Below are 23179 nucleotides of genomic sequence, written 5' to 3'. Positions count from 1 at the left end.
GGTCATTTGGTCTTCCGAAGGTGAAGTTACTAGGTTGTAATTTAAACGCCTGTATTGCCGCCAGTCAGTTTCTTTTTCTCACCAAAGTAGAGGTAAACACATCCTCCGAAGTAGAATGCAACAGGAAAGAAAGGAACTGATCCTTTTAAAGTTTAGGGTGGTACCAGCTTCAAGTCTTACTATTCTTTACTCAGACTTGGTTCCCTTATTACACAACAAAAATACTCACTATCTGATTCTGGGGAGTGGGGGATTATTTCAAGTCTGTTGCATTGCTGCCTTCCTGAAGTGTGTATTTTAGCAGGAAAGACAAGTAATAAGGGAACATACAGACAAGAGGATTTTTAGATTTTGGTAATCAAGAGAAAGGAAGTAAATGGCATATGAGAATGACTGGAGGCTGGGCAGGGGGTTGGGTTGAGGCAGGATTCCTGTAAAGTGACTTTGAGATTAGACTTGAACAATGAGTCTGAGTAGCCCTGGGGAAGAGCTGCGCCTCCTAACCTCTCACCCCGCAGTTCCACTTCCCTCCTCACCTCCAAATGCCTGCTTGTCCACAGGGGCAGTGAGGTGTTGGTTCTCAGGTAGCCTACTAGAATGCTCTGTCTTGGGTTATTTGTATCAAAGCACCTATCACTTGGAATTGCCTCTTGCTTTCATTTTCCCCCACTAGACTTGAACTGTTTGAGGGTGAGGACATAGGCTTAGCAATCATGTAACTCTAGCGTTTACCTCATAAACTAGGTTTAACAGTTAAATGGATCTGTCAGTTCAAAATTAGATTACATCAAGTAGGTTGTGGAAGTCGGGAGGTTGGTTCCTCTACAACACGTAGTCTTAAACTTAAGTCTTAAACTTAAGTCTTAAGTTTAAGACTACGTGTTGTAGAGGAACCAACCTCCCGACTTCTTAATACACATTCTTCCCTCCCCATCCTCTCTGCTTCAAGCACGTTTCCCCTTCTCTTTCTAAAACAGTTCTTGTCCCACTGCAAAACCTCCCCACTGCCCCCATCTTATTTAAAGACCTCACCATCCATTCAGTTGATCAGGTCCAAAACTGGGACATACCCTTGATTCTTTTCATTCCTTCACCCTTGCTTATCATACCCAGTCCTCCAACACCTATACCTCTAAAACCAGTTCTGTTCTCCCTGTCTTTTCTACCACCCCCAGCCCAGGTGACCTCTGTGCTCCACCCAGACCAGCACAGCAATGTGCTGACTGATCTCTCCAAGAAGTTCCATGCATGCCTTCTGTATGTCCACTATTCATGCAAAACCAAACAGGTCTTCTCAGACTTGGGGAAGAAAAAAAAGACCATGTCACTCCCTCTCCTTAAACATTTCAGTGGCTGCCCATTGAACTTAGAATGAAAATTGAACTAAAAAATCTGAACTCACAGCCCTGGATGAATTGGCCACTGTCTCCTCAACCCCATCTCTTCATACGGTCTCAGCTTCTAGCTGATCCAGTATCTCCCTTCTTAGGACCTTTTATTTTCTGTTGCCAGTGGCATTATTAGATGGAACTCACTGTTAATCTCATCAACTTTGTGAAAATGTAAACCGGTACAGTGGCAGGTTGGCACAGTCTCAGTGAAATCCCCACCCGGGCATCATTGCCATTCCCGATGTTTCATTATCCTGTGTGTGGTACCAAAAGCTCATGGTCACAGGCTACGGACTCCATGGTAGCTCTAGTTAAAGGCCTTGGAGAAGGAACTGGACAGCCTCATTGCCTTCTACTGGTATTAACCATTCTTCTTTTTTCTTTTTTCATGCAGAGTACGAGTTGGAAGTAAAGAGGGTGCAAGACATTCTTTCAGGAATAGAGAAACCACAGGTATGTCTTCTGAATTTCTCAGCATAAATGACACATTCTTAAGCATTTCAAGTGTGCTTTTCTTTCACCACATAGTAGGTAAACAAAAGGGCCCCTTCCTATTGCTGATTATTTATAAACCATGAAACAGTGTTGTTATTAATGGAGCATGAAAATACAGAACAGCAGTCTTTCTATTCAGTCATAAACCACCAAAATGTCTTCTCTGTTTAGGTATTCTGGATGCAATTAGGTATTCTTTCCTGCTTCCAAGGATACATATCGTCCCCCTCACACCCTCCCCACCACAGGTCCACAGAACAGTTTTCTTTTGATGATTTCCTTTAGCCTGTGTAAATGTAGTAATAATCATTTTTGAAAACCTCAGTGATTCCAAGTATTTTTCCAGGTAACTTTCAAAAAGGTATTTAAATGTTAGTTGGGAAAAACTAAGTCCAAAATATTGAATGTAATGGCAAGAAGAAAAATTGGTAGGAATGATGATATTGTGAGGTTTTAAGTTTGATTTTGCCAAATGCTTTGAAATTCAAGCAAAAAATGCAAACTGTTGACTCAGCCTTTCATCTGAGGTGAGAGAGCCAGTGTTTTGGATGCTTTCCGGCCCAAATGGAAAACCTTGATCCTTGGTGTGTTTCAGATACTGAGGCTTTTTAACAGAAGAATTCACACATGCCTCAGGGTACACAGTTGACTTTGACTAACCCTATAAAAGCATGAGGTGTGTTGGAGGACGGGGCCAGTAGGGAACTTACCGAGGAGTGGGGCGTCGATGTTGGGTTGTGGAGTCTGTCTTGACTCTGGTAAGAAGCAGGTGGCCATTGCAAGTTTCTGAGCAGAGAAGTTAGTAGTCGGGGCTATTCAAGCTGATGAAACCATTGACAGAGGCACTGGATTGAGAAGAGATTGAACCCAGGAAGGCAAGCGTCAGGAATCCGTTACTGTGGTGTCAGTAGAGACTCTAGGAGGCAGAATTCAGGTGGTGGTCCCCGGCATGGCAAGGAGAGAACGGAGAGCCACGGAGAGACCTCAGTAAGGTGTTACAGCCTATCGGATACTTGTGTCACAGACAGCTGGGCTCTCAGGCTTTGATGCCTACCATGAAGAGTGGCTTCCTCTGAGAGTCTCCCTGGATTCCTGTCCCTGCCCGTCAACTGGGATTCTCCACACAGTACTTAGAACCACTGTTACTCCCCCAGCTTCTCTGTGCTCTGCCTGTATGTACATAGTACATCGTACGCCATTTACTTACTGCCGCGTCTTCCCTGGTCATTTGTGAGTCCTCTAGAATGGGCTCCTGTCTGTGTCCTTTGTGTATTTTCAGTGCCACTTTTAGACAGGTAGAGTTTGTTTCACTAGCAAGACACCCGGGGAGGTGAAGCCAGCGGTCAGTTGTAGGTGCCTGGTGGGTCAGGTCTGTGGAGAGAGGGGAATGAGACCTCGATGAGGATAACCCATTGCATGGAGTTAGGGTTCAAGCAGAGCACTGGGTCACAGCTTGGGGGGATGGGTGTGGAGCATGGAAAGAGGTTGGAAGGTCTGGGGGACAGAATCATGGGAGAAGCTTATACTTGTGGTACAGCAGAATGAAGAAAACTCCATGAGGGAGGCGAGCGTCAGAATCGGAGCGCAAAGGCAGAGCCGCCGGTTAGTTGACTGACTCAGCACAGTCACAGAACTCCACAGTCCTGCCTTGCTCACGTGAACACATACTGTGTCTGTCTTGAGTTACTCCTAGTTGTTTCCTGACTGCACAAGCTACAGAGTCTGTGTTTGTTCGGATCATGCGGCTCTGGCCAGATATGAGCACTGTGGAAATGCTTTAGTCCTTCCCTTGATTCAGCATTTATTAAGCACTTACTCTTAAAGGATCATAGAGCAGTTTTTAGGTAAATGGATAGGGCACGAGCTGTAACATTGATAGGATTGTCATCTGAGTGGCCAGAAAGTCCAAAGTGGGTCTCATTCAGCTAAAGTCAAGGTTTGGCCGGCCTGCATTTTTTTTCTGGAGGCTCTGGGGAGAGTCTGTTTCCTCACCTTTTCCAGCTGCTTCTGGAGTTCACCTGGATTCCTCGGCTTGTGGCCCCATCCATCCTCCTATCTCCTTCTCTGATTTTCCTTCCTCCTCCATTCACTTATAAGGACCCTTGCTATTATATCAACCCCACTCAGACACCCCAGGATGGTCTCTGTCTCACACGGTCCTTCAGTTAATCACATCTGCAGAATCCCTTTTACCTCGCAGGGCAATATATTCATAGGCTCCAGGGATTAGGATGTGGGCGTACTTTGGGGGTCGTTCTTTTCCCCCTGGTCCCCACATAGACCTTGTCTGCTTGGTGTTCGCCCCCTCGTCCTTCCCAGCTCAGTTAGTTGTTTTACACATTTTTTTCTCCCTCCCTTCCTCTCCCTCCTAGCCTTACCTCCCCTGTCTCTATCTGGAGTTCTTATTCATGATTGTGTCTCTTATTTATCTTTGTGCCTCTAATACCTAGCCCGGTCCTTGGCACATTGTGAACCCTTAACAAATATTTGCTGACTAAATGTGGGGCCGACTGCGGGGGCTGCCGCTAGCCTCCAGCCAGGGAGACAAATGCTTGAAGGCTGGCCGCCGTCAGACACGGCTCAGCCAGCAGTGGTGGAATGTGGGACAGCTCAGTGCCAGAGCTCGGGGCAGCAGCGTGGGGAGGAGGGGCCTCTGCTTTTGCAGTCTGGCACTCTGGGCCATGAATGTCTCTGTGATCTTGGATAAGTGACATGAGCCCCCCGCCCCCAAGCCTCGGTTTCCTCACCTTAGAAAGGTAGGACAATAAATAGCACCGGGGCTATCTGAGAAGTAAATCATATATGGTGTGTACAGGACTTGGGATGGAGCACCTCTGTATCATGTAGAGCATGTCATTATGTGAAAGTGAAATTCCCTGCTCCACTTTGAAATGGGAAAGGAGTGCCCAGCCGCTTTCCAGGGAAAGACCCAGAGCAGCAGCAGTTGGGCTCTTTTTAAATTTGTTTTTCGTTTCAGCCACGTCCCGTAACGCCCCCCAGTAAGAGGCACATATTTTTCTTTGAGATTCTGTAAATGATTTGTTTTAGGTGTATTAACGGTATTTAGGATTTGTTGATTCCAACCATCTTTCTAGAGCCTCAGGCCCCCTGAATTAAGCGAGTCATTGGCTCTCCAGAAACCTGGGTACTATAGAGGTCCAAACAACTTAGCCATTGAGTGAAAACAGGGTACAAATTGACAAGGTATTTGTCCTGAGACTTGTAAGAATTCGGTGCCTTGGGATCTGCAAGGCATCTGTGGATCTCAGAAACAAGGTTGCTGTTACTCTAAGTGATTTAGGAAGAAACCCCGATCAGTACCTGTCACCTCCAAACCCAGAGCGGTTTAATTTGCTCTGATAACAGTGCTGGGTGTTGTCCCCCGCATACTGCTGGGCTGTTTATTTTCAGGGTGCAAATAAATGTAAGCTGCATTGTTCCCGTCCACTCATGTTTAGCTTGTGGAAACAATTGATTTGTCAGTTTCAGAAGTGAGTAAACTGACCTAAGAGAAACAACTGTCCCTCCAAGAAGCCATTCCTCAAAAAAATAATCAGCAGTATATCTGAAAAGACTCGAGGTTCTTAGCACTTAAGGAATGATAGAAACAGATTGTGAAACCCTATATTTGAGTATCTTTTTTTTTTAATAATGATCTTTGACCTTTGCCTTTTAAATTTTCCATTGTGTTATTATTTTTCATGATGATACTTTTGAAGTGAAGCCAATATTTCCATGGTAATATTTCCTTAACATACTCCCTAATTGGATCTGCAGGCCTCCCACATAGTTAACTCCGAAGTCCTGACCAAATTTAGAAGCTACTGACTTACATAGAAATATTTTTTTAACATGGGACGAATAATTTAGTAACTTTATGAAAATAAATGGTATTTTTGATCCAAATAATGAGCATCATTTGCATATGATATAATTTAAGAATTAAGATAGTAAAATTTTACAGAAAAGTTTTAAAATACTGAATGAACAGGAGAGAAAGGGGGACAAGGAGAAAGAGAGCTAAAGACCATGTATCAAACACCTGCCAGATCAGGCGTCTTACTTCCCAGCGTGTATGCACATATGTATGCTTTTACCTAGCAACTGCCTCGAGTTGGAGTCTACATTTAATTAACACACAGAGAACAATGATTTGTAATCATTGTGTAATTACTTAGAAATAAATGATGGTTTTATGAATCCTTCTAGATCCTTCAAAGCAGTTTAATTCCTCAGCAGGCTTGCACTGGTAACCTCCACCAACAGACCCGTTTACATCTCTGGTGCCAAAGCAAGTGTCAGCTTGGGTCTTGTCCACTGATCCTGTAACTAGAAATCACCACTTTTATCATCATCGTGAAGGAGATTGACTTCAGTTTGCAGTAGAGTAGTTAAACATCAGGAAGTTAGTTTTATGGCTTCTACACTTCTTTTTTTGGATGTCAGCCATGACGATCCTTGTGATAGTCAGTTTAGCTTTCGCCCTGAAGAAGGCCTGAGCCAGCTAGAGTTCTTAGAGCCTGACTCTCTCGTTAGGGTCACCACCTCCCTGGACACCTGGAGTAGGCATCTGGTGCAGAGGATTCCCCTTTACGTGACATTCTCTTGAAAGGCACCATGTCATCTCCTGGCATCCTCCTTGAAATGGAAGTGAGTTCCAAGTTGTGCCAGAGACAAAGCTCTCTTTCTGTCTGGATTCCAGCGCCTAAAGAAGGGAAGCCGGAGGCTTGGGAGTCTGATGAGGGAGGCAGCAGGAGCACAGGAGGGAATGTTCTCCTGCTTCTGCGACAGTGCTAGTCAGCTAGGTGGCAGGCCGCTTAGCTCTAGGAAAGAATTCCCAGAAGTCACAGTTGCTGTTCTTTGAAAATGCTGGAACGTTCTCAGCACTTCTGAAAGCCTGGCCCATCGGATGAGTGCATCTGCACGGAGATCTGCGTTCAGAGGACCCTTTGCCTGCTTCAGTCTTGCTCAGGGAATCTGGAGAAAGGGGGAGCGTGTTTTAGTCAGTGCTTCAAGGGCTGTACGTCACTCTTCCATTAATAATTGAGCTAAGTATAAGTTCTTAATAGCTGATGGAAAATAATTTAAAGGGTTGTGAGTTTATGGATACTTGTTCAGTATCTAATGTGCTAGCATTCGCCAAGCTACTTTGAAACTTGATGTTACTTCACACCACCATTCATGGAAACGGTGTTACTCCACTCTGTTCTTTAGAATTGTGCACAGCAGCGATTTTCAGTACATAATGAGCCTTCTTTTGTAATTGTAAACTAAACTCTTCATAGCAAAATATCTCCCAAGTTAAAAATCAAATAGAGCACCCAGTACCTCAAGATTACCCATTAATGGTGTGTCCAAGAATTCAGCAGACACACTGGTGTGTACATTGTAGAAATACTGCCTTAAAATCTATCTAGTCAGGAGAACCAACGCACGAGTGACCAAGGAAGGGCGATGTGAGGAAATGACTGCTGGGCACAGGTACCAGCAAAACGTGGCCGGGGCACAGAGAAAACAGTGGTTGATCCTGAGCGGGGTCCCAGGCAGGGGTAGACAGAAACCTTTCCTGACTTGGTCTCAGGCTGCTGTGGGTCTCTCTGCGCTGTGTATCTGATGGGAGAACATTCCCACATGTCAGTCTTCTCTTCACTCAGTTGCTGCTTTTTGAGGCAGCGGTCCTAGGTCAGAAAGTAGGAAAGTCAAAAGCTAAGTTATAGGGGGAGAGGGAATGACATCCTTGAAAGGGTGGTACAGGGCAGAAGGGGTAGATGGCAAGAGGAGATGCTTATCTGGAGCCATAGCAACAAGGATGGAGTTTGATTCTGTAACAGTGTCTCCGATTTTTGAAGAGGTGTGTAATGCTGGTCTTCCATCCACTGCGTCGCCTGTATTAAAAAAATCAGACTATCATAGCCCCTTGGGTTTTTGTTTTTCAGTCAGCAAACATTTACTAAGCCACGACTACTCACAGTTGACTAGGACTTGGGTCCTGTCCTTAGGGAGACCCACAGTCCAGTGGGAAAGGGAGACATGCCATAAACGTGATTTGTGATAATAAAAATATTAGCAAGTTGCTGTCGAACAGGGGGGTGGTGATAGGTGAACTACTTCAGGGAAAGTTACTTGGGAATAAGGAGGCCCGGCTGATGTCGTGAATGATGCGTAGGAGTTAGACTAAAGAACTGGTTAAATATATCACGGAGCTGTGTCTGTACAGAGCAGAAATGGTATGGAGGATCTCTGCAAAAAATGGGACGAACGACAGACTCTTAAAAAAAAAAAAAAGATTGGAGCGCCCCAGGAAGCACTAGTTAGAGTGAGCACCTGGGATGGAAGGGCAGGAAGCCCACAACAGGGTCTGTTACTGAACAGCTTACAGCTCGGGGTGGCTGGAGCCCCATCCTGCTGAGAACGGTGGGCACGTGGGGTGGAACGTGCCTCAGTGGGGTCCTAAGTAAGGGAAGAAAGCTGGCATGTTTGAAGGTGCCAGAGTCCTCCGTTCACATGGAGTCTTACACAGAAGCTGTACACACACACCACACTAGCTGGGAGGAGGTGAACCATCACCTAGGCACCCATTTCAGCCCAGGGCTGGGTCCTACTCCCCCCATTACTAAGTTCTCCTGGGAACTGAGGCCTCCCAAGGAGCCTGGTTCGAAAGTTACTGGCTTTGGCAGCTGGGAGGCCACCAGAAAGTACCTGCGGACATGGCTCCTTCCAGGTAACGCGATGTTCATCACGAATATCATGAAAGTCTCACATTCAGCTTTTTACCTTTAAAAAAAATTCTCACACAAGATGGATGATTTTACTTTCTGGAGGATCAAATGTGAATTGCGTTAGAAGCAGAGACGTTCTAGGAGCTATTGTGGACATCAGGATCTAGACAAGCAAATACTCCGTGTGATGGTTTTTGCCTTGTCATTAAAATTGTTTACCTTACGTTAACTCCCAAGCCTGTCTCAGGCCACTGCTCATCGTCACAAAAATGTTACTGCAAGATGTAGTGTCTGAATAATTTCTTCTGTGTTTGTTTTTCCTCAGGTTTCTAATATTCAGGCGAGAGCGGTTGTGCTGTCCTGGGCACCCCCTGCTGGACTTTCATGTGGACCCCATAGCGGTCTTTCTTTCCCCTACAGCTATGAGGTCGCCTTATCTGACAAAGGACGGGATGGAAAGTACAAGATAATATACAGGTAGCCCATGTCTCCACATGTTTTCTGCACTGCTGAATGGTGAAATCGGAGTCATTAGGGAAAATCAGAAACAGGAAGAATTTAGAGGCTTTGCAAACTTTTCTTTAAAAGTTCATTTTAAGAGTTACTTAAGAGTTAACATTAAACTAGTTCATTTTAAGAGTTAGTGATTATTCTGTGGCAAGAGTTATTTTTGTCCAGAGTAATTGCCGATCAGAAATGACTTTTGTAGTTATTTGGTGTTGATGAGCTATTACTTGGTTATGTTAGCTTGTCAATATAGGACTAATGGAAAATTTCCATTAATGCCTATCAGGGTAAAAGTGAGCATGACTTTGAATTTTTATATACAGATCAGTCATGCACTCTCATGATTGATTACCTTTTTTTAGACCCAGATGACTTTCTAGTCTGGTTTTTTGAAATTCTGTATTATGGTTTCCTTCCATTTTGTTCTATTTCTTACCCTCCACAGGAGTTTTCTAGCCTGTAGTAAAGATTGCTTGAAAGCATTTCAGTCCAAGGCTTTCCTAAATAAGTGTAGCTCAGAGTAAGGAATCATCCCACACCACAGAAACCAGGTCACACCAACTCACTCCCAGGTGAGGACACTGCGGTGATTCCCCATTATACTTAGAATAAAATCCTAACTCCTTACTCCAGCTCACAGCCATTTGGTTCTGTTTTGAGAAGTCGGAATTTGTAAAGAAATATATGGAGCACCATTTTTCCCAGCTGCTCCAAGAAACAGTGAGGTTCTGTCCAGGCAGGATGACCACGGATGGCAGGAGCTAGCCTCCAGCGCCCAGAGGGGCTAGGTCAATGACATAAGTGAGGAAGGTTGGGGGTGAGGTGTGCAAGAGCTCTCCTGCCTTCCTCTGAAAGCACCAGCCTCCACTCAAGTCAGGTTGTTACCGTAAGGGAATACAGCTTTAGAGTTGCCAATTTCTTTGGATTTCTTTTTTTCTAAGAAATACTGGAAATATGAATTGTTACATAAGCTTTCTTAATGTCAAACTCATTCAGCAAACTCAAAAACACTAAGGATACAGTGCAGGTCAAACTTGAGAACTGTAGGCACGGTAAAAAAGTATTATTGTTTGAAATAACTTCCAACTTACAAAATGTTGCAGAAATAAAGAGACAAAGGAATTTACCCAGATTTCACCTATAGTATCTTTTTATCTTCTTTGGCTTACTTTTGGAGTTATTCTTTCTCTCCCATTTTTGCTCTCCTCCCGACCTGTATTTTTTCCATTAGTTGCCTATTACATGTCCTTTTACTGCTAAATACTTCAGTATGTTTCCCAGGAATAGGGATATTTTCTTACATAGCCACAATGCGATGACCAGTTTCATGAATGTACATTGATAAACTTCTTCAGTCTAGTCCATTGTCCACATTCCAGGTTTATCTATTCATTAAATACTGTCCTATAGCGTTTTTCTTCCCCCGAAGTAAAGAATCCTATCCAGGGTCGGATATTACGGTTCGTGGCCATATGTCTTTCACCTTTAACTTGGAACACTGGTGCAGGATTTGTCTGTTGCGACCTTGACCTTTTCTGAAGAATATAGTCAGGCCCTCGCCCCTCACCTTTTAAAAACTTTTTTAATGGAACATTCCTTATTTTATGTTGGCTGTTGCCTTGTGATTAAGCTGTGTTGCATTTGCAACTTCTGATCATGTAAGTGGTTTCATTTTATGTAAGAAACTATTGATTTGTATGTGTGTCAGAGAGCAATTAGTATTGATATGTGAGGGAAGCACATGGAGATTTCTTCAAGAGAGTTGAGAAGTTGAAGCATTTGGGGTTCCTGCCAAGGTCAGTCTGAGAGCTACCTTCAGTGGACAGCTGGTATAGTTATTTTACACTTTCATTTATCTCTCTATTTAATTTCCTTGCTTATTTGTTTTTACATATTTACTTTGAAGTACTGATAAGACCTTTTGGAACTTCACCTAGTAAGTTAACCTTGCCATTTTCCCGGTCTAGGATGACATCATTAAAAGGAGTCTAATTTGCTAGTCCAGAAGGGTAATAATACCAAATAGGCAAGATTATTTCTGGCTTATGGTGGTATCAGACATGAGTTCTGGAATCATTGCTCTGCATGACTGTGAGACCCAAATCTAAAATCTGTCTTAACTGTTGAAACTGATATCATTGACTAATAGATGATTTTTCTTTGCAGTGGAGAAGAATTAGAATGTAACCTGAAAGATCTCAGACCAGCAACTGATTATCATGTGAGGTGAGTTGGGATATGAGACCTGACCTATGTTGGAGAATTCAGATTGCTAAAATAGATCATGTGCTCCTTTTAGGAAGTTTTTGTGTAAGGGCACTTGCCTAACTGAAGGTTGTGCTACTTTAGCTCATTGGCCATATGTTAGTGCTGTGTACTTGAGAGCATGGTAATTGGGGAGTAAACAGAAGGCTTCTGGTAATAGAGAACTAGATGATACGCTGAATGGAATTTTTAAAATGATTTTTAAAGTAACTTTTATAGAGTCTTCTAAGATCTACTGGACTGTATGGTTTCCCTTACACTATTTCCTTTCTGTAAAAGAAATGAATATTTTGCCATTGGTGTTTGTCAAGCCCCTTTACATATAAATATATATAAATACATAAATTCAGCACAAATGAGTAAGTCTTGCTTTGTTGCAAGAACACCTTTGGGCCTTAAGAGACGGTAGGTTTTGAAATGAGACAAGCAGTGCAAATATCAGAGTATCTCTAATAGGCATTAACCCAGCTTGGCAGAACCATGAATCTATATAATCTGATACGTAGTCTGGTATCTCTACTCTGGTTTTTCTGGAATCTCTGCTGGGACTACTATGATAGGCAGAGCTAACTAATCTTAGGAAGAAGCCCACCCAACCATAGACTTGTGAAGAGGAGAGTATTACATGCAATTTTACAGAGCTCACCTAATCTTTAAAGATACATTCACATATCCATTTGCAAACAGGTCTCTGAAGGTGGTCCGTAACATTTTTTAAATTTCAATTTTAACTTAAAATTTTATGTAATTTGTAAGCTGACCAGGAATTGTGATTTTATCTAAAAGAACACATAACAGCAGATTGTCTTCATTCTTCATCTATGTATATGTGCATCAAAGTGTGTAATACAGTTAGAACACCAAGCACACATTGTTTATTTTACTTTCCAGAGGTTCCTTCGTGATGGAGCGGAGGGAGCATCACCTAGTAGGGAGAGCACATGTTAGTTGCCAGGCGGCTTAAGTTCAAGTCTGTTTCTGCCGTGAACTGACTATTTTAACTGTGCTTAATCACATAGACTTGAGGCCACAATATTCTCTCTAACAAAGGTAGGGAAGTAGCGATGATGTGCCTTACTATATTATATATGCCAGATTATATGCCTTATTAGCCGCATAAGTGTTTAAAACTAAGTTTAAAGCCATACATGAAAGAGCAAGGTGTTCTATATTCCTTCTCAAGGGGCTTATCTGCCTGGTTGTTACATTGCTCAGAACTCTGTTGCAACGCTCTCTTCCTGTTTAAATCAAAACATTTGGATTTTGAATCACTTAGCTTCAGCCCAAGCATTTTGAACTTTTCACAGTCCATACAAACAAAAAGATGGGTGTAATGTGTGAAGCCGAGATGATGATAGAAATACTTGATTCTTTCAAATGGTTGATTTAACAATGAACCAGAAAACCTGCCACCATATAGGGAACCATGTAAATGTTCTGCATTAGTCATTGTTAACATATGTTTCCTTTTCTCTCCCATCTTTTCACAGTGGATTGTTATTGCTTTATAAAGGTTTACTTTATTAATTTCCTGCTCATTCATGAGCTAACAATGTCTTTTTAAAGAAACTTAAATATCTTCAGGAGGCTGCCCTTGATTTGCCTTTCTGTCTGTTGTTTCCCTTCATTTCTTTTTAACTCGTCTTACAAAGAGTAAATTCTGACAACATTGGCTCATTGGTTCTTTTTACTGCCGTGTCTTATAAGCATCTTGAACTCCTGGGCAGATAAAAGGAATAATCAATGGACACCCCAAGAGGAAGAAGAACATGGGGTAGTTATTCTTTGGAGGCTTTGGATCCAGACCTCTCCTGACGCATCGGGGACCCCTCTCTTGTGCTTTGCATCACACCTGTGTAACACCACACCGTAGCCTAAGACACCATCAGCTATTATGTGGTGTCTTTCTCTGCTTGCCAGGGAGGTAGAAAATTCTCCCTCTTTTTGGTCGTAATCGCTTTTAGTATTTAAAAAAATTCTCACCTAATAAAAGTGTCTACAGTCCAGATTTTCCTTGTTCCCTGCCTGCTCCCCATTTCCCTGTAGATCATTCACTGTCTCGCCTTATACAGTTTTTCCTTTTTCAAGCTAGAGAAAAATCGAAATGCTTGCAACTCCTGCTTGGATATAGCTTCCTCTGCATGGAATTGCTTTGGTGAGGCAAGGTGACAGTAGGGCACAGAGCTTGAACTTTGGGGTTAATGGCTCCGGTCACTTAGTAAGGGTGTGTGCTTAGGCAAGCCATTTAAACTTAAATGGCCTTGTTTTCTTATTTGTAAAATGAGAATAAGAAGGATACCAGCCTCGGGAAGATGGTGTGAGAACAAATGAAGTATATGTACAAACTTGTTCTAAGTCTGTGAAGTGTCTAAATGTTTCTGTTTGTTCTGTTTTGTTGTTTTTCCAAGATGTTACGGTGTTTCCACACTCTGACAGTAAAAAAAAGGCTGCATGACACAGGTTCAAAACCTGTGTATGGTTTGACCCTATCTCTTACTGTTTTATTGAGGTAAAGATCTGTCATACCTGTCACTGAAAAAAAAAAAAGCAGCAAAAATCCTTTTTATGATGTAGCTGAGTTAACATTCACAACGTCTTAGTTCTAGGAATATAAGCTGGTATGAAACAACAGTAGCCTCAAATATGATTTTAAATTTAACAGTCACCTCTAATGCCTCAAAAGACTGGGTGGAAATAATTTTCTCACTAAATTTCCATAATAGAGGCTGCAGAAGAATTCCATTACTGTAGGACTGCGAAAGAAGCAATTACATTCATTGCCATTTTTATGTATTCGTGTGTTACCAATTTAGAAAGTGTCACCCTGGTGCAAGTCTGTAGAGCCAATGATGGAAACGACGAGAGAGTTCTTTCAGCAGTTCCAAGGAGGCTGCCTACTCCTTCCAGTTCTTAATGCTGCACGTTTTGGTGAAGGCCTGCGGAAGTCTCCGCACGTCAGTCTTCAGTAGAGTGAACAGTTTCTTTCTCATGTCATATACTAAAGTCCCGTCTTGGGCGTCTGTTCTTACATTTCTTGTTGCCTTTGATTTCGCTGCTTTGATTCTGTCCCCTTCATTCAGATCATTCCATATCTTCATTCAGTGCTTTTTGCCATTTTCAACTCTTTTCTCCCTCCTGCTAGTGAGTATTGCTTGAGTTCGTTCACCCATCAGATATCCAAATCTTTTTTTAGTAGCAGCCTCTGAATATCATGGATGCTGTTGTTGGCCGCCTGGTGCTTAGGTGGCCTCAGTTCCTGGGCAAGACAGCTCGCGACGTCTTCCCGTCAGCCCACTAGAATTGGGAATCCTCAAGACAGTGCTACAGGTCGTGCATCTTTGGCTGTTTAGACTGGCACTTGACATGCCATTTATGCCGAATTCCACGTGGAAAATTTGCATATTGAGACGTGTTAGGTTTTTTTTTTTAAGATTTTATTTATTATTTGACAGACAGAGATCACAAGTAGACAGAGAGGCAAGCAGAGAGAGAAAGGAGGAAGCAGGCTCCTTGCCGAGCAGAGAACCAGATGCAGGGCTCAATCCCAGGACCCTGGGATCATGACCTGAGCCGAAGGCAGAGGCTTTAATCTACTGAGCCACTCAGGCACCCCGAGACATGTTAGGTTTTAAAGATTTTTTTTTTTTCTTATTTTTTGCTGTGAGTTTTTGTGCTCATTTCTGCACATCTAACTATTGAACTTTTTTTTTTTTTTTTTTTTTTCCTCCCCTGGTGATTGAGGAAAGCAACACTCCTATTGATTTGAAAATTTAGGTCTTGGATCTTGGCATAGATTCTTACTAAAGTCATCACTTTTTTATTTGTTACCAAGTTCTAACACAAACTGCTTTTTGCGTTTTAATGTTGGTTGAATGTTTAAAAGGAATCAGTTTATAATTACCAAAGTGTATTTATTCAGTGCCTCCACATAGGGCATTGTGTTATTTCTTGTAAAAAGCCACCAGTACAGAATCTTGTATGTGTGTGTGAGAAAGAGAGAAAGACAGAGACAGAAAGGTTGTGTGTGTATATGCTGAGGGAGAAATGAGAAAAATCCAGCACGTTCATATATACATACATCCTACATGAATAACTATATTTTATAATACTTACATGTAAGTGTATGAGTTCAAACACATAAACATCTATATTCACTTATTTATACGAATATTTATACATACACAAAATACCATACTCCTGTTCTAGTTGGTAATTTTAGAATTAATACTGCCATCGAACTAACCATTTAATCATGGGAGTCAGGAACAATGATGGGGTAATTAGGAATTTGAGTGATGGAATGGGTAGCAATTTCATGACAAACTTTGAAGCAGTTTTCCAGTCATTGGCATTAATAATTTGGCAAAGAAGTTGTCCAGAAATGATACCACGTAATAACATTTCTCAGAAAAATTACATGATGAAACATTTCCAAAAATATGGTTGACCATCTCAGTACAGACTTATGAAATAGGTGTTACTGACTAGAAACCGTGGCTCCTACCATGTCACAGATAGGCTGGAGGAAGTTGGAGGCAAATTTCTGAAATTTTTGGAGCACCTGTTTCATGAGGGTTTAGTCTGTATTTAAACTGAAACAAATGTGAAAACCAAGCAGAAGATTAATCATATCATTAGAAAATTGTATTCTTCTTGGCTGGGATAAATGTAAAAAGAACTGAACTGTTTGTTGACTTATTTAACCCAAGAAACTGATCCTTGTCCACAGATCTTCCTTTCCCATGAGAAACACATCACCATCCTATGAAAAACATTATTACAACATTCTTCAGACTAAAGCATCATTTCTGGAGACTTTTCTGTAATAGTTACTGCCCAAAACGGAGCAATTAGTTGCTATTTCCTGAGCGACTAATTGAAGGATACAATCATGGGATACTTAGATGTTGTGTCAGCTTTTAGATAACTGTACGTAGCACGTTTACATTGCATAGAAAATGGATTTACTTTGTGGACAGACTTTTACGAGTGCAAAGCACTGACTCCCAATTTAAACTATAAGGTTCTTTGAATTGAAAGGCAAGAAAAATAACTTCTTGTGTCCCATACAACTGCCCGTCTTCAACAACCACAAATTTTCGTCTGTCTCCAGGATCTTCTCTTTCTCCCATCAGTAGTCGTCCTGGCAACCTGGCTGTCAGGAGCCTGCATCACTCCTGTTTCTCTAGCCTAATAAATGTGGATTTTGTGACTCCCAGAATCTCATTAAAGAGTAAGAGCTCACTTGACTGAGTCCAGATCTCCGCAGATAACTCACTGCCATCAGCCAGCCCCCTGTGGGCCCTTGTCCCTGCTTCCTTTCCTCCGCTCTATGCGCCATGTAGATTTTGGGGGCTGACTATGTAAACATTCAGGACCCAGTTGACCTGAGTATAGTCTGAATTCTTAAACACATGCCCAGTGACTATGAAGTGAGACTCCTCCTAGGAACCCAGGTGGGTCAAGAGCTGGGTACAGGGCAGCTGAGACACCGTGTGCGTGCTGATGAGATAGCCCGAAGTGGTGAGAACTCTGAGCTAGACTGTACCCGCCCCACCAAGAGGGGAATCGCTTTCCTCTTTACCTGGTTACTACCATGCAAGTATGCCGCTGCATTGCTAGAACTTCTAATTTTTTTTTTCATTTTATTTTATTTTTTCAGTGTTCCAAGAGTCATTGTTTGTGCACCACACCCAGTGCCCCACGCAGTATGTGCCCTCCACTATACCCCCACCAGGCTCACCCAACCCCCCACCCACCTCCCCTCCAAAACCCTGTTTGTTTCTCAGAGTCCACAGTCTCTCATGGGCTGTCTCCCCCTCTGATTGTCCCCAACTCACTTCTCCTCTCCATCTCCCAATGTCCTCCGTGTTATTTCTTATGCTCCACAAGTTAAGTGAAACCATTTGATAATTGACTCTCTCTGCTTGACTTATTTCACTCAGCATAATCTCCTCCAGTCCTGTCCATGTTGATACAAAAGTTGGGTATTCATCCTTTCTAATGGAGGCATAATAGTCCATTGTATATATGGACCATATCTTCTTTATCCATTCATCTGTCAAATGGCATCTTGGTTCTTTCCACAGTTTGGCGACTGTGGACATTGCTGCTATGAACACTGGGGTACAGATGACCCTAGAACTTCTAAGTTTTATGAGAAACCGGAGGTTTGTTTTTCTTAATGCGAGATCTCCAGAACTTTAAGTGGTGGCTTGATCTTTAACTTTTGATTTCAGAAAATTTGAGATACAGTCAGAAGTAGGCAGTAACTGATGGATTCTCTTAGACCCATCACCCAAATTCTCATTGCCTTGCTGCCCGCACCTCCTCCTCCTGCCCTCATAGCTGTGGCGAAGTCTGGACGTCATCGTATTTCATCTGCGTACCACATGACCGTCATCACATGCCTGTCCAAAAAGCAAAAAGGATAATTCCTTCATGTCTTTAAAATTCAGGGACTGTTTCCATTTCCTCAACTGTCCTAAAAATGGAGATTTTGTTTCTTCGCTCTGTTGTCATTGAAATTCAGACATGGTCTGACTATTCCATTGGGCTAGTATCTCATTAGTTTCATCTGTAGGTTCCCCCCCCCCTTTCTTTTTTGTCCCTTTGCAATTTTATTTGTTGGAATAATTTTTTTTTTTGATCTTGTAGAATTTTTGGCAGTATGAATTAGGCTGATTGCATCCCTATAGTTTTTCTTAATATTCTCTTGTGTTTCCTTTATAGTGGCAAAGAGGCTTAATCTGATACAGGTTTGGTTTTTCGGCAAAGGTTTTCTAGATAGTGGTATTTGTCTTTCATTAGGAGTGCATAATGTCTGCTTATCTCTTTCTGTACTGACCATTGCCTATGTCCTTCCATTCATGCAGAGATGGCTGTGATATTTTAAAACACTATTTCTTCCCTCTCCTCCATATATATCTTGGGCCAGATGTAACGCATGAGCCACCAGCTATAGAATCCAGTCAGTCTATTAAAGTTCAGGCAGGAACCCTGCCCATGTCTGGAATGTTCTGTGATTCATTTTCCAAGTGAGCCTGTCCTAATACAGGGAAATGATCTTGCCAAATCTACCAATCACTTTTCTATTACCATGTTCCTACTTATAGTGAATGCAGAAAGGGACATTTCTTTTCACTAGGTTGGGTGGTTGGGTGAAAAGGATCTTAGTAAGTATCCTTTGTTTGGATCAGATGTTCATGGTGTTCTCCCATAAGGCACATAAGTCAAATATCCAGAAGATACGCATCTTACCTTAAAAGATAGAAATAGGCATTAGTACCTTTAACATGTGTGACCTCTATAAATTCTTTGTGATTGACCTTGAGGAGAAAGGGCCTTGCAAATCACGTACCTAATTAGGTCCTGTTTCCATAATGTTATCTGTAGCCATTGTTCATGTTCTTTGCGTAGAGTGAGAGGAGATGGATTGTGGGTGTTCAGAGAAGCGTTAATTGCGGGATGAGTATGGACAGTAGGCAGTAGAGTGTAGCAGTTAGATTTCCATGACTGTTCAGTTGAGGCAACTTTCTAGCTATATAGCTTTGAGAAATTTACTTCCCCTCTGGATTCTGAATTTTCTTCCATCTTAATGGGACCTCAAGAATTAAGGGCTTGAGGCATTTACCAACTCTGATTAGCTTAATCCTTGCATCTTTATTAGGCAGCAGTTTCTTTGTTGTCTTTTTAAAAGAGTAGATTTTCAAATTGAATTTTTTTTAATGCTCAATATTAAGAAAAAATGAAAAAACAAAGGAAGATGGTAAAAAAATCAAAATAACCCTATTTTATGCTATTTGAAAGAAGTATAGTTTTATAACAGTACGTTGCATGCTTTTTGTTCATAGCTGCTCTGGAGAAATCGGGCCCATATGTTCAGCACTTAGCCTGGCATTTTAATGCGTAGAGTACACAGCTTTAATCTCGGCGCCAGGTGCAAAAGTAAAATGTTCACATGGATAAACTGTACCTGAACATTGTTTTTCTTGAGTCAGAGATGCACTTGGCAGTAGCAAGCACGTTTCTGTGTGTGAAATGTCCATATTTCCACCCAAATCTCTGCGGAGTTCGAAACAGTTTAAAGATGGTATCTGTTCTACCCCATTGTTTATACTTCTCGCTCCAGTCTGTAGACTCTGAGCACTGCTTCTTGTCTCTTTTCCGCCATTCCCTTGCTCTCCTTTCAGCCTCCTTCCGCACAAGGTCAGCTGGAGAGTGGCCTGATGGTTTAGAATGTATATTTGAAGACCGATTTGGGGATAAGGATATTTCCTTCCTTCCTTCCTTCCTTTCCTTTCCTTTTTAAAGATTTCTGTATTTCGGGGCAGGGGGGTGGGTAGGCGAGGACTGGAGGAGCAGAGAGAGACTGAAGCAGACTGTATACTCCCATCTCACAACCCATGAGATTGCGACCTGAGCCGAAACCAAGAGCCAGGAGTCAGGCACTTCGCTGCCTGTGGCACCCAGGCGGCCCAAGGATGTTTTCATATTCAGCATATTCTTTTCCAGTCAGTAGACCCTGCCTGTCTTAATGCGTTCTGACAACTAGTGGAAGGAAAGAATGAGTTGAGGCACGTTCCCTGCTGGGGTCATTATCTCCTAAGGATGCTGGCGGTAGTTAAGTCAGGACGAGACCAGTAGATAAGAGGAGTCATGGTGTGTACTCCATAAATTCTCTTCTTCTTTGGAAAACCCTGATCTTCTGGGCTGGGCCACTGCCACTGACCATCTTTGTCTCTTTGCTTTCAGGGTGTATGCCATGTACAATTCCGTAAAGGGATCCTGCTCCGAGCCTGTTAGCTTCACCACCCACAGCTGCGCACCCGAGTGTCCCTTCCCACCTAAGCTGGCACACAGGAGCAAAAGTTCGCTAACCTTGCAGTGGAAGGTGGGTAGCACGTCAAGCACAGTCTGACATCTAGCCATGTGAAGCATCCCTATTTAGCACTACAGTCTGGTGAGCGTGTTTGATTTTCTGCGGAGTAACTATGTGAAACAAATGATTATGATATTGAAAGTCAGTCTGTCTGTAAAAACTGGGCAAAGCAGTAGGAGGTAAAAGTGCAAAAAATAGTTGTAGCTCTTTCTGCAGGGGTAAATCTTTCAGGTTCATGAGCAATACGTTATACGTGGTATGAATTCTTAAGATACTTGGATTTCATCACTTTCTAGTGTTTTCGTTCATTTCAACAGACCTTTGAACTGAAGACTCTAGTAGAAAGTTTTCATGAAGAAAGATTTAGAGATAAGTTGGTTTTGGCGCCATGGGCTTGTTTCAGTGGCAACTCTAAAATGTTTAATATTTAAAACAGCCTAGAATGTTAAGTGTTCTAACTATATTAAGACTTAACTAACTTTTACTGATGAGGCCTTAGATCAGCTGGGGCTACTCATTATTTTTTAAAGTCTGAATTGTACAGTCATTTTCATAAAATGCAATTTCCTGGCTACAAATAACTCTTGCCAAAGAGAGGTCTTTATGGCGTATCCTTAGCTTCTTACCCGTAGTTGTGTGTTCCCAAGAAAATAGCAGATTCTCTATAATACCAGTCTCTGTGGCAATTATTTCTCTATGTTTCTGTTTTAAATGCAGCTTAAAATACGAAATTTTTAGAGGGAGAGCTGAAGAGTTGTGGTGTTTGGGGAATACACTCACGTGTGAAAGAAGTAAGGGGACTAGGGAGATCTTGTATTGGTGAAGACGTACTTTGTCCCCAATGTAGGAGGTTGAATTTGTGCAGGGCATCCATTCAGGCCTTTGAGAGCAGTGGTTAGCAGTAAAGCTCGGGCTTCTGGAGACCCCTCTTGTGTGGGCAGCTGCGTTCTTATAGCCACTGGCCAACATGGAGTGTGTTGCTTGGCAAAGGCAAAGTTTAGACTGGCTTAGAATCTGAACTATTTTATTTTCCTTCCTGGCTTCCAGGGATAATCCAGGTCAGTGATTCCCTACCTTTTCAGAGTTGTAACACCCAACTGGTCATCATTGTTGAAGTCTTTGGAGATACACATCCATTTTAAAACATGGTCTCTACTTGCACATGTACATACATGAACATATCTTTTTTAAAGGAAAGAATTAAAATTCATTGTGTTTGGAAAATAGAAGAAATCTTCTTCAGATTACCAGAGGGACCCCGGGGTCTTATAAACCTAAAGTTGGGAATCACTGATAACATACTCAGCTTAAAACCTGGATGAAATTCAGGTCTTAGAGCAGCACCTTCAAGAAAAAGATTACTTATTAGGAGGAAAACATTTCACGTTATCTTTCTCCCTTTATTTAACTGTGAATCAGAAACATACTCTTCCTTGTTCCATGAAGTCAAGTACAAACTTGAAAGTTCTGGATCAGTTCACTTTACATTTAAATGTCCTTAAAACAGATTTCCTGATCATGGTGCACCAGCTGGGGGCCCGAGGACAGGGGGACAGGGCTCGACTCCCCACCTGTCCTTGAATCCTCAAACACACAGACAGTCCAAGATCTTCTCAACTTCTTGTTAGTCAGCAGTAGGAGACTAGGGCAATACAAAAACTAAAGTCACTGCTCCCACCCTCAAGGTATTAAGAACCCAGTGGTGGGGCAGGATGTCATAGAAGAAACGACTGAAGCAGTAGTTTCTCTAGAGAAATTTCTAAACATCATAAATAGAGTTCTTATCTTAGGAATGGGTTCTCCTCTAAAATTTTTATTTTGTCCATTATTTAGAACGTGAGATGTATCCCGGTCTCCCAAAATGAGCCACAAAAGCCTGAGATCACAGTTCCGTAGAACCTAGAGCACTCCCCTGAAATCTGGGTTTGAGACCAAATACGACCCAGAAGGTGAAAGCGGGGGAGAAGGGTTTCTTCATAAATCTAACTAATACTTGCTGAGCCCTTGATGATGATTTATTATTCACAAAAATACAACAGCTATTGTTCCTGCCCAGTAGTTGAGTAGGTGACTTATATATAGTCTCCCAGTGACCTACCACATCATTTATTCTCCGAACATGAAATTAAACGTGATAGCAAGTGGCTAACAAAAGACCACACTTGACAAACAGCCGAGCTGGGCTTTAGATGCAGTTGTGGCGGCCCCACTGCCTTTAGCTAGGGGCCAGACAGTGTAGTTGTGAAGCTCTTGCTTTTTCCTGGGGGAGGGCCAGGCACAGACACAGCGGTGCAGCGGGGAGCCCTGGTCTCCTCCTCCTCCTAGCTGCCTTCCCCTTCCTCCAGCTTACTACCCTCGTGCAGTGAGGGACCCCATGGCAGCACCCCCTTCTAGCAGGGCTAACTCCACAAAGCACTCTTCTCGAAAGTTCTCCACTCCCCTTCCCCTGGTCCAATGCCGTTTTCTCAGTGAGATAGACCTCTGCATGCTTTTAAGAGAAAAGCAAACGATGAGACTTCTTTTCACTAACATGTGAAGAGCTAATTGCTCCTAGTAACCTCCCAAGAGATCTCATTTTTTCTCTTTTTTTTAAGGGAAATCTCAGTGGCACAGAAGGCTTTCTAATCTTAAGCACTTAAAAAAAAAATGCTGTGTGGAGGAAGTTACAAAAAAATATATACTCTTAACCCTGAACCTGGCTGGGTCAGGTTTACCCACTAGACTCCAAGCAGCATCTACATTTCTCAGCTGCCTTTTTTCTCCCCCTGTTCCTGAAGTGCCTCTTGAAAGTCTTATCCCCAGAGGAAGTAGGGCACAGTGTGGGTGTGAAGGTAGAGGCGGAGGGGAAAGCAGCTTTGGCTCTTTGTGGGGCATGATTTTTTAGTAGTGGGGCTCTCTCTACAGTTGAATTGTATGAAAAT

The 23179-nt window shown here is 42.4% G+C and overlaps 1 protein-coding gene across 2 annotated transcripts in view; it reads left to right on the top strand.

Moving 5' to 3' along the window:
* FNDC3B (fibronectin type III domain containing 3B) overlaps positions 1 to 23179 on the top strand; it is a 339247-nt gene that overhangs the window by 242042 nt on the left and 74026 nt on the right. For both annotated transcript variants that reach the window (XM_046002797.1, XM_046002798.1), the window contains exons 7-10: positions 1786 to 1844; positions 8931 to 9082; positions 11279 to 11338; positions 20132 to 20270. In XM_046002797.1, the coding sequence (XP_045858753.1) occupies positions 1786 to 1844; positions 8931 to 9082; positions 11279 to 11338; positions 20132 to 20270 (410 nt within the window). The remainder of the gene's footprint in view (positions 1 to 1785; positions 1845 to 8930; positions 9083 to 11278; positions 11339 to 20131; positions 20271 to 23179) is intronic.

This window comes from Meles meles, chromosome 4 (assembly GCF_922984935.1).
Source record: "Meles meles chromosome 4, mMelMel3.1 paternal haplotype, whole genome shotgun sequence".
Classification (NCBI taxonomy): domain Eukaryota; kingdom Metazoa; phylum Chordata; class Mammalia; order Carnivora; family Mustelidae; genus Meles; species Meles meles.
This window is presented reverse-complemented; position numbering and strand designations above follow the sequence as displayed.